The sequence below is a fragment of the Gadus chalcogrammus genome, chromosome 13 (genome assembly GCF_026213295.1).
Source record: "Gadus chalcogrammus isolate NIFS_2021 chromosome 13, NIFS_Gcha_1.0, whole genome shotgun sequence".
Classification (NCBI taxonomy): Eukaryota; Metazoa; Chordata; class Actinopteri; order Gadiformes; family Gadidae; genus Gadus; species Gadus chalcogrammus.
In genome coordinates this window covers 22678370-22690722 of record NC_079424.1, presented here as the reverse complement: position 1 = coordinate 22690722, position 12353 = coordinate 22678370, and the positions used below count along the sequence as shown (strand labels likewise).

Here is a 12353-nt window from a genome sequence, read left to right as displayed (position 1 = left end):
TTACTCCAGGCCATGTGTTGATGGTCTGTACTGACTGACTCCCCAGGTGTTGATGGTCTGTACTGACTGACTCCCAGGTGTTGATAGTGCAGCATTCTTCGAAGAAAGTAGTCCAATCCGTAAGTCCATCCAAAGTATTTCGGTATGGTAACTACGGAGCAAAAGGAGGGGAAGTGTGTCGAACACGTGCTGAGCGACTCCCAGCTGATCAAAACTCTAACCCGCAAGTCTGAGCTACCAAGAGTTTCTGAGGTCCAACCTCTCTGTCGAGATTGATAGGGTCAAGTGGGCGTGGCCTATATGAAGTGGGCATGGCCTGTGTGACGTATTAGCCTCGGCTTCTTCACCTATCTAAAGGTGCTGCCTTCTGTGGATGGAGCAGCCTTCAGTAAGGTCTTGCTCCCCTTGTGGCTATGTACAATATTTAAGGCTTATATGTTCGGTCCTGCTTCCTAGTGTCTATGTGAGGGTAATACAGCTTGCGTGTTTGAATCTGCTTCCTAGAGGCTATGTGGGGGCAGCTTATGTTCTTAAAATACGTAACAATAGTCTGTACTGACTGACTCCTCATGTGTTGATGGTCTACTAACTGACTCCCCAGGTGTTGATGGTCTGTACTGACTGAATCCTCATGTGTTGACGGTCTGTACTGACTGACTCCTCATGTGTTGATGGTCTGTACTGACTGACTCCTCATGTGTTGATGGTCTGTACTGCCTCCCCAGGTTGACGGTGGAGGACAGGCGGCTGCTGTGGGAGAAGAGAGCCTTCTGCCAGGAGGAGAGCGCCGCCCTGCCACTGGTGCTGGCCAGCGCCCCCTGCTGGCAGTGGTCCTGCCTGCCCGACATATACGCCCTGCTGAGGCAGTGGGCCTGCCTGAGCCACATGGACGCTCTGGGGCTGCTGCACGCCTCGTGAGTCCGCCATTCAGGGGCCATAGGGACCGTATGATGGGGTGTGTGGGCCCTTCTTACCGGGCTCCTAGGATGAGATGCTAAACGTTATTAATGCTACATGTTGTATTATTGAAACTATAAATTCAACTATAACGAAGACTTGGTTAAGACTATCCGGGACGCAACGGATCACAAATCTCCCAGTTGAAATCGTGTCACGGTTTTTGAGTCACGGATCGGATCAACTACGACAACAAAAAGATAGCAAGACAAATGTGACTTAGCTTTCAATTGCTTTTTCGTTTATTTTCAACATCCATCAATCATTGTGCCACAGTGCCGACACACCGTTTTGTCCAATACCGCTTCTCCAACTCCTCCGCTTGCCATGCTGCACCGCTAATTTTTCAGTAGCCTATTATATATCAGCGAATCACGTGAACGCACAACTTTATTATTATTTTATATAAAAGAAATTATTTTATTTTATATTTATTTTATATTTTTTTGCATAGTCAGCCAATCCGCGGATCACGTGCATTCCGTGAGGGTTGATCCGTACGGATCACAGATCAACCGTGATCCGTTGCACCACTAAAGACTACTGCTGCTACTACTGCCCATGGGACAAAAAAACAAGCAGCAGTAGTAGCAGAAGTCCTGGTTTTGATCATTTATAACCTAAAAATAAGACAAATCATATTAATCGATTGATTATGTTGTCAAATAATATTATTGTATAGATATTTCGATAAAGTAAGTAGTATTGGGTAGGGTTTTGGGGCGAACTGTGAGTGTTTGTGTGGCTCTCTGTCTGACAATTTGTGTGTGTGTGTGTGTGTCTCTGTCTGACTGTGCGCGTGTGTGTTATGTATTAATCCTCTTTTTGTGTACTCTACCAGGTTTCCCGACCAGGAGCTGAGGCGGACTGCGGTGCAGTGGATGGACTCCATATCAGACCCCGAGCTGCTGGACTTCCTGCCTCAACTAGTCCAGGTAACGTACACCTTCCCCTGAAAGGACCCTTCTCACCGACATGCTGAGGTGCTGAGAGACAGAACACACCGTTCAGACAATTACCTTGGGGTGGGGTGATCAAATAAAATAAGTATGTTCTATTTCATTCTTACTGACCGCCAGAGGCAGTGCTTAACACTGGATGTTATCAATCGCGCATGCGCAGGTCAAGTATTTAATATCAACAAAGTCACACGTGACCGGGGATGACGTCGGGCCGCCCGTCTATATAAGCCCACGTCACTCTCCCAAGATGTCCCTTGTATCTTCTCGCAGTAGCAAATACAGGTTTAGAGTACGAAATAAGCTTGAATAGAAGCAATATTAGCCGTTGACTTTTTGCTGGTAGCCCTGCAACCGCATCGTTGGAACCACGGAATCGTCCTCCAAGGGCTGCGTTTATTCACGCACGGATATGTTCTGAACGCCGCTTACCGGTGTTTTCGCCGGTGAGTTCGGCTCACATAACGGTAGTCTAACACAGCGTCTTCACCAGCTGTAGCGACTGCTGAGGTAAGTATTCTCTCTGTGTTAGCTTTAAAGTTAAGTAAAATAAGGGGATCCTGTTTTCGTGTAGGGAGTGGGTCTAGTGCAGGCTCAGAAGCTTCCCCGGCCACGGTTAAGCCAGTGGTCCGAATGGCACTGGCTTGCTTAGGCTTGGATAAGGCTCCAGCAGCAATCGCTCCAGCTAGTGCATTCTTTAGGCGTGTCCCGCCAAAAGATACCTTTTCTGTGCCTCCCTCCCAGCCATATATTGAGGAGCTTCACAGAAGCTGGCCAGACCCCAGATCTCTATCTCATTGTACCAGTGACAGCAGGGCCTTGGCTTCAATGCAGAATGCCAGCAAGCATGGACTTGACCGAATGCGAGCCGTAGAGCCGACCATTTCCTCCCTCATTGTGGAGCCAGAGGAGATGTTGAGGCCGAATGTTCGCCGTCCCAGGCCACAGTGTCGCATCACTGATGACCTATTAATGAAGTGCTATGACACAGCGTATCAGGAACTCCATGTCCCATTTGATACTGGCCCTGTCTCAGTCCTTGCAATCATCCAGTGCAGAGTCTAAGTGACACGTCTTTGCAGGCATTTGCCTTCATGACGAGAGAGCTCGGTAGGCTGATGTCGTCGCTTACGCTGGCTCGCCGCTAGGTATGGCTGGACCAGTCCCCATTATCAGAGCAATGCCAGAGGACCCTCCGCACTCTCCCCATAGTTCCGGGAGAGCTGTTTGGCCCAGCAGCACAACAGGCCTTGAATCGTGGCATCTAGGCTAACCAGACACGGCAGCAGTTTGCTAGCCTTCGGGGAGCTACATCCCTACCGAGACAGCAGCCTCCACAAGGTTATGGCACCAATCGTGCTCTGCCGCCAGCGCGTCCTAGTGGTTATCCCAGGACCTCACCAGCTCCTGAGCGACCCTATCAAACCCGTCGGGCTCCCACAAGGCCAGCACCAAAGAGGGGTCGGGGTTTCCCCCCCCCAGGCCTCCAAGAGGACGTAGGGGCAGGTACTGACGGCTCAGGGCCGGGCATCGGGCGCTTCGCCCAGCAGCATCTCATCTGCTGGGGAAGTTGCACTACAGACCCTTGGGTGGTGGGCAGGCTTTCCCAGGCATACAATCTCCAATTCCGACGCCGGCCCCCAGTTTTCAGGGGGGTCAGACAGACTACAGTCAGCAATCCCACAAGGCGACAGGCCCTCAGACAGGAGGTATCCACCCTCCTGGAGAAGAAGGCCATTGAGATCATAGATCCTCAGACAGCGCAAGGTGGGTTTCACTCAGTTTATTTTTTAGTTCCACAAAAAGAGGGTGGGTTTCGCCCTATACTGGACTTACGGGACAGTTATACTTTCAATACTTTCAGTTTTCTGAAAGTATTGCCCTTTCACATGCTAAAAACAGCGGAAGTGCTGTTTTTAGCAAAGCCGGTTCACATCAATAGATTTAAAGGATGCATATTATCACGTACCGATAGCACCACATCACAGGCCATACCTGCGCTTCGCATTCGAAGGGCGGGCCTACCAGTACAGGGTCCTCCCATTTGGGTTATCCCTAGCCCCACGGATCTTCACAAGGTGCATGCGGGCAGCGCTCGCACCAGTGCAAGCCACCGGAATGCAAATCCTCCCTTATCTGGACGATTGGCTTATTTGCGCTCCAACCCGGGAGCGGGCAGAGCAGGACACCACAGCCCTCCTAGGCCACTTAGAAAGGTTGGGTCTTACAGTCAACTATGGCAAAAGTTGTCTAATACCCAGCCAACAGGTACTGTTCCTTGGAGGTGTTGGAACAGTAACCTTGGACTCCGTCCAAATGCTTGCCTTCCCGTCTCCGCGGCGGGTAGAGGCCATACTCCAGATCCTCCTGCATTTTCGGGAGGACAGGATGGTAATAGGGGTCTGAATCTTTGGCTTCAGACGATTCGATTAACGATTCAGTAGTTGGCGATTCGATTCAAGGACAATTATTTTTTTTTGGAACGATTCGATTCGATTCTGTAAACCACGATTCGATTCAGTAACTTTGAACCAAAATTCTATATCCGTGAAATAAACATGCAATAATGTGACACCCTGTCATGGGTAGATGTGTTGGAGCGTCTTGAACTAGGTGGAAAATCACTCAGGAGCCGACGAGAAGTTTGGAAAAAGATGGGATCTTTTATTTTCCCAATTTAAGGCCCATAAGGCAATAAAAATAAAACGAAAATCAACAAAAAGAAAAATACTTTTCACTAAACAAACTGAATGGGCTTGAGAGTCACAAAAACATCAATCCGAACTCAAGCATACTGGACCTTTATATTATTGCTAGATTTTGGCGTAGCCAAAATATACAAAAACTGCAATAAACATAATTACAAAAACTTGGGGTCACTTCCGGTTTACCCGGAAGTTATGACGTTAATTTAAACCCTGTTGACGCGGCACACATTCCCTAATACAAAGTCTAGACGAGACGCTGATAAGACGAACATTTACGCTGTGTTAACATGTAACTTTTAAACAAAATAAACAAACCTGGAAATTGACAACGACATACTTGTTTGAATGGTTATTGCAACAGAACAGGTCACGTTAATGGTAAATGGTATTAAACAGAACATTGTAATGATGGTACTTGCAAGATTGTATTAAACTGCCGTAGCGCGCATGATAAATGACATGGTTGATAAATGATTTTAAAACAGTAGGAAGGTAACGGAATACATAGTCAAACAAGACAAACACACACAGGCAACATTGACGGAAGCTATGCGCCCCGTCACACACCCCTTGTCAATTTTACCATAATTCTTTGCGAAGCCAAAATGCTTCCACACTTTGGATTTCAAGTTTGCTGGTGCATTAACAATCTCGCTGCCGCTCTCTGCCATGTTTGAAATGCACCAGTAGAGGGTGAAGGAGAAAAAAAACTCTTGTGGGACTTCCTTGCAAGCTGACAGATGACAGAGTTACGGATTACCGAGCTGCACTTCACAAAATAAACGTGTAAACTAAGTCTTAAAACATTAATCATGATCGATTCATACGATTTAAAGCATTTATATCGATAATTGGTGAAGCCAAAGCGAATCATTCTATTTATTTATTTTAGCAGATCGATTTAGTTGAATCGGTAGGACTGACAATCGATTCATCGATGCATCGCATGAATCGTTACACCCCTAGATGGTAAGGTACAGCATTTTTCTCAGGCTGTTGGGAATGGTGACGTCAGTAACGTCAATAGTGCCACTGGGCCTCCTCCACTCCACAAGTTTGGACTCATGGCCTCCAGGGTGTGAAGGTCAGGGTGTCCATTCAATGCCTCCTGGCATTACAACCCTGGAGATGCAGGGCATATCTTGCCAAAGGTGTCACACTGGGTTCGATCCCCTCACGCCGTGAGGTGGTGGTGAACGATGCTTCGCTCCATGGCTGGGGGGCAGTGTGGCAGCACAGGGCGGTGAGAGGGATCCGGAGTGTGCAGCACAGGACACGGCCCATAAATGTGCTCAAGCTCTGTGCTATTTATTTTGCGCTCCGCGAATTCCTGCCATATTTGAGGGGCAGACATGTTCTGGTACGATGCGACAACAAGTCAGCTGTCTACAATGTGAACCACCAAGGGGGCACAAGGTCAGCTCAGTCATTACAGGTTGCACAGCAACTTCTTGTATCGGCTCTCCCTTACTTTTCCAGCCTCAGTGCTATGTACCTTCCAGAGCCACAGAACACGGTGGCAGACTTTCTTTCACGCCAGAAACCTCCGTCAGGGGAGCGGTGACTCCACCCAGAGGTAGTAGAGGCAATATGGAGCAAATATGGCACAGCAGAGGTGGACCAGTTGGCTTCAGAGTCCACAACACATTGCCTTCTCTGGTTCTCTCTGTCAGAGACGAGATGCCCTGGCACATCCATGGCCACATCAGCTCCTTTATGCCTTCCCGCCATTTACACTGATAGGGTTAACTCTACACAGAGCTCAGAAGGGGAACCACAGACTCCTGCTGGTTGCCCCAAATTGGCCAGGGAGACCTTGGTTTCCAGTAATGTACAGGCAGCTGGATGGAGATTCATGGTGCCTGCCGAAGAGGCGGGAACTGCTCTCACAGCTAGGGGCCACATCTGGCACCCCAGACCAGAGTGCCTGCAGCTATGGGTTTGGCCCTTGAGGAGGTAGTTCAAACCATCATAGTCTCAAGAGCTCCCTCCACCAGGGCACTTTATGCTAACAGGTGGAAGATATTTGCAAAGTGGTGTGAGGCTCAGAGAGAGGTACCGGAGTGTTCCTCAGTGCCAATGATACTTTTGCAGACCTTACTGGAAAGAAAGCTATCTGCTTCCACTTTAAGGGTCTATTTGGCTGCCATTTCATCCAGGCACATTAAGGTTGATAGCCAGGCGGTGGGGTCTCATTCTTTTGTGACCCGATTTCTTAAAGGAGCCCAACGGAGGAACCCCCCACGGGCAGTCAAGGTTCCCTTATGGGACCTACCTCTGGTACTTGGAGCCCTCCGTCTACCCCCATTTGAGCCCCTGGATCAGGCGCCACTGATACAGCTATCGGCAAAGGTTGCCTGTCTTCTAGCGATCGTGTCAGCCAAGCATGTGAGTGAGCTTCATGCGTTGTCAGTGAGTGAACAGTGTATACGCTGGAACTCAGACGGCACAGGGGTGGCACTGTGGCCTAACCCATCTTCTTTCCAAAGAGACTGCCTTCGGCCCACTATAATCAGGTCATAGAGCTGGCAGCTTATGGCCCCTCACACCCACCAGATGAGGAAGCTAGATCAGCAGAGCTACTCTGCCCGGTAAGAGCCTGAGATGTTACATACAGGACATCGCCAGTCCTGTGGCGATTTTTTTCGCCAGTCTGATGGCCTGTTTGTCTGCTACGGGGGCCCGAGGAAGGGGCAAGCGCTGTCCAGACAGAGGCTTCCCAAGTGGGAGGTGGAGGTAATTGAGGAGGCATACAAGTCAAGGGGACTGCTTCTTAACATCAGGGGACATTCCACCAGGGGTGTCTCCACTTCCTGGGCAGCACTACGAGGAGTGCCTCTAAGGGAGATTTGTGCAGCAGCCTCCTGGGCTTCAGCGTGCACCTCTTCCCGATTTTACAACGTCAATGTAGCTGCTCACCACGCAGTGGCTGCAGCTGTTTTTCAGGAACCCTCAGGCCCTTCCTAATAGATGGGTACAGGATTCCTCGTGACTACGTTGGTAATAGTCATCCAGTGTTAAACACTGCCTCTGGCGGTCAGTAAGAATGAAATGGAACGAGAGGTAACTATGGTTCTATGAATTCTGGATGACCGCCAGAGTTCTCTGTTACTCGGAATCTTGCGAGAAGATTCTGAAGAGACATCTTTGAGTGACGTTGGCTTATATAGACGGGCGGCCCGACGTCATCCCGGTCACGTGTGACCTTGTTGATATTAAATACTTGACCTGCGCATGCACGATGGATAACATCCAGTGTTAAGCTTTGCTTCTGGCGGTCATCCAGAATTCATAGAACCGTAGTTGCATACGTAACTCTCATTTTGTGAGTTTTAAGTATTAATTCTTGGCAGCGTATTGCTGTGCTCTGTAAGGCCTGGTGTTGTCCTCCGTGTTATTCTGTGCTGCCCAGTGAGTCTTTACAGTCCAATGTTACGAACTGTGTTCTGAATGCTCTCTCATCCTCCCACAAAGGCGCTGAAGTACGAGTGCTACCTGGACAGCGCGTTGGTCCGCTTCCTGCTGCGGAGGGCCATCGGAGACGTCCGCATCGCCCACTACCTGTTCTGGTAAGAGACACGGTCCTCCTCCTCATGTCCAGTCCTGCTGCTTCCAATCAAGACAGAACAGCAGCCGGGACCGCGTTTCTGATGAGGATGATTTTCATGCCTTTATGGTCGATACCACTCCACCACCTTCATCACAAAGAGGTCATTCATGAATAAAAAAAAAACAGGTGACAAACACTCCTTAGAGGTAAAGGGTGTTTTCTCTTTTATAAGGGAATCAGTTGTAACCTTTTTAGAATGCAGACGATTACAATTGAAGAACGTAATGTGAAAAAAACACGAGATGATGAAACAAACCAAACCCCCGGCCCCCTGTTTCCTCCTAACGAGTCAACGTCAGGAGCAACGGGCCATTTGATTCTTCCCATTGGCTGTTTCTACGTTACAACAGCCAATCAGTCCCCCACACTCCACACGAGTCGGCACCATATCATCAAACCTGTCTGAAAAGATATTTGCGCTAGTGAATCTAAATAGGCCGGCAATATCGTGTGTCTTGAGACCCAACCGGTCTACAGGCCAATCAGAACCGCCTTCAGCCCTGATCGCACCCCCCATTATTGGGGGTTTGTGTTCCTATGGGGGCGAGCCTGAAGCATCTCCTGCTCATCGCTCCTCCGCCTGCACCATCACTAGCACTCAAAGCCTGCGGCTGGCTGCTCCTCCTCCTCCTCCTCCACCTCTCTTAGCCCACTGCTGGCTGCTCTTCCTCCTCTTCTCTAGGCCTCCTCCTCCTCTCTAAAGGTGCGGCCACACCAGACGCGTATCTCGCGTAATTTTTACGCGAGATACGCGCGTAAAATGTTGCTTGACCATTTTGTGTCAAAAATGGTCGCATGAGTCCATGTCCATGCAAGTGAACGGAGCGTTCCCTCTTCGTCATAACTATCAAACCAAACATCCTTCACATTCACCGAGCGAACATTACGAAAGTAAAATGCACATTTCTCGCTAAAAATGTTTCCATAAACGCATTTAATGGCGTAACTATGTTACTATTTCCACCCAGAATAAAGAAAGTTGTCGGCCGTGGCTGCGCTGGAGTCCGAGGTAGGAAACCCAAACGCCGCCGTGTTTGGGTGATAGAGTTTAGATCGGGTTAGATTAAATAATCTCGGATATAAATAACAATAATCGGGTTAAATAACTTCACATGGTGTGTCTGGTGTGTTTCCAGCATTCGTAGTGTTGATCAGCAGATATATAGTCCGCCAAGACGTTGAGGTTGCTTAGTAACCAGAGACTCTGTCCATGCAAGTGAACGGAGCGTTCCCTCTTCGTCATAACCAGGGCTCTACACTAACTTTTTTTTTCAGGAGCACTCGTGCCCCTAAGTTAAAAAATGTAGGAGCACAGGGAAAAAAAATGGGGGCACAATAGGTTTTTGTTTAGAACATTTATTAGCGTGCAGAAATTGCACACGCCAACAGCAACAACTTACTAAAGCAAAATTAAGACAAATAAATAGACAAGATTACATTTAGGCTACACAAAACAGCACCAATTTCGGCTTCCACCGTACCAGGGTTATTGGGCTGGGTTCGATTCATATAGAAATCGGGACAGCGTGAATGCCGAGTGGACTCGATGTGTTTCACCACAGCTTCGCGTTATAAACAGAGAGGAGCTTGCCATTGCCGATGGGGCTCCCTTACAAAATGTACAGAACATTTTCATGTTCTTAGCATCATAAACTAGCCACCCGAAATCCTTCAACCAGTCGGGGGTTGAATTTGTAGACTTTATCGACTACAGTAACAGCATTAACTTTCTCCACGCAGTCTATTCATAATATTGTAATGATCCCGGAAGAGGCATTGAATGAAGTATTGATTAGACAGCGATTTAGATACCTAATAAACCGTTGGAACGCACAAGACTGGTAACCATAGCAACGTAGGTAAACAAACCCGCTAAACCCTCCCGTAGCGCCTCCCGCGCTACGCCCATCCGGAGGCGCACAGAGCTTTTGGCCGTGAAATTATATATACAATACAATATATTATATTATATACTATTCTATATAGAGATCGGGGAGTCGCAAACGGCAACAATCCCTTTCTCCTCCATGCTGCGGTTCACCCCGGACTGCACTGCAGGGAATGGTTGGCCGGTTGAAAACTGATTGGCTTTTACGTTACGCACGTCACTCAGTGCCCACGCTGTTGAACGCTGATTGGCTGTCATCACGCGAATGTCGCGGCAAAGTTTAAATATTTCAACTCGAGCAAAATCGGCGTGCTGCAAATCCACCTGAAATCCACTTGAACGCGCTCGCCCGTGCCGGGCAAAAGTGTCGCGCTGCAAATGGAATCGCTGCTTTGTATGGAATCGTTTCACCCCTTCGCGTTTGGTGTGAACGCACAGTATAGTGCGCTGTGGAGAAGTCACTCGCATGCGTGCTCCTGTTTTGTTCTTCTCGTTCGCACGCCGAAATATTCACTCGCAAATGCGAGTGAAATGGGCGCACTGTAGAGCCCTGGTCATAACTATCAAACCAAACATCCTTCACATTCACCGAGCGAACATTATGAAAGTAAAATGCACATTTCTCGCTAGAAATGTTTCCATAAAAGCATTTAATGGCGTAACTATGTTACTATTTCCACACAGAATAAAGAAAGATGTCGGCCGTATGCTTCTGTCCAAGCTCACTACTCTCTGCCAGTGACGTCGGGTCAAGCTCAACGCTGATTGGGCAACGCGGCTAATCGTCATGCGTATGAGCGTAATGGTACGGCCACCAACCGCGTTACTCGCGTTAGGGGCGTCCAAAACTCAGCATTTTTGCATAGGGAACCATTGGTATAGGCGCGTAGACGCGTTACATGCGTTGAAGCGTCGCGTTAAGGCCGATATATGCTCTGTTTTAGACGTAACGCGTAAGCACGTAAGATACATAACCCCCCCTTGCGCGGTAAAATATCCCCCTTACGTGCTTAAGTGCGTCGCCCAGAATTCCTGACTATGCGACTAAAACACTACGGCCCTACGCAGCTCGCAAAGACTGTGATTGGCCAGCTAACCACATCCTTTCAGGAGTCTCACATTTCCGGTTTTACAGCATAATAGCGCCATTTTTAAAAGGCCGTGACAGAAGCGAATGAAGAATTTGAAGAAGGAGAAGAAGAAAACACAAGAACGAATTATGATAATTATAAACAGTACCGCGGGAAGTAGGGGTGCTGGGGGTGCTGCCGCACCCCCTGTCTGAGGCCCTGTCTTATCAACAGAAAACGATTATTTCTAAAAACTCCGGCCAAAGTGGAGATGTCTGAAACGCCGGTTATGTGTTGTCGTGTCAACGGGGAGGAGAACGGGAATTTTAGGTTCTGAAGCGTCACATTATGCACCAGGAAATGCTTAACGTCATTTGAGCGCCTGCTGGTACCGTATTGGTCCGAATATAAACACAAACCCGACCTATGTTTGGAAAAAAGATTTGAAGTCCAGATCTTGTTTTTATAAATAAATAAATTGTATCTAATTGAAATAATATACAAAAATTAAAAGGCATAGAAGTAAAAGCACTGCATTGCCACTAAACAGTAGTGCAAATAGGCCGTAGCTGATGTGTACACAAAGACTATTCCTGACACTCCTCTGCCCGCTGTGTTCGCTCTGGCTGTGGTCGCTCCGCACTGTTTCGGGCCCGTGGCAAAGCGGGTCATCGTCGCTGCTGTCCAAGGCATTTTGAGACGCAGCATTTATTTAATGCTCATATGACCTAGTGCTGAAAAAAAGTTATATGAAAAAGTTGTGAGGGGAGCGGTGGTGCGCTAACTTGTTCTGTGAGCAGCTGGATGTGAACCATGGTGTGAACACAACGATCGGTTTCGACTGTGCGCGCATGCACTGGTGTAATTGAGCTGCGCTGCTATATATCTTTTTTTATCAATGTAGCGAGTTGCGAGTAGTCCAGGCTGAGTTTTTTTTTCCAGCACCCCCTGCTGAGAATACGTTCCGCGGCTATGATTATAAATATAAACAGCCAGCGATTTCCACTTCCACGCCCACAGATTCGTTCGTTGCTCCCCCTACTGTTTCGGCGGAGAATCCCCTTGCAACACGCGCAATCCTTAAGGAACCTTAACCTCTTAAAACCCAATCCGCCCACGGTGGGCGATTGGGTTTTAAGAGGATATGTTTCCACTACGGAG

The 12353-nt window shown here is 48.3% G+C and overlaps 1 protein-coding gene across 2 annotated transcripts in view; it reads left to right on the top strand.

Moving 5' to 3' along the window:
- Positions 1-12353, top strand: part of LOC130402266 (phosphatidylinositol 4-phosphate 3-kinase C2 domain-containing subunit beta-like) — a 56791-nt gene that overhangs the window by 32048 nt on the left and 12390 nt on the right. For both annotated transcript variants that reach the window (XM_056606411.1, XM_056606410.1), the window contains exons 16-18: positions 726-914; positions 1799-1892; positions 8099-8193. In XM_056606411.1, the coding sequence (XP_056462386.1) occupies positions 726-914; positions 1799-1892; positions 8099-8193 (378 nt within the window). The remainder of the gene's footprint in view (positions 1-725; positions 915-1798; positions 1893-8098; positions 8194-12353) is intronic.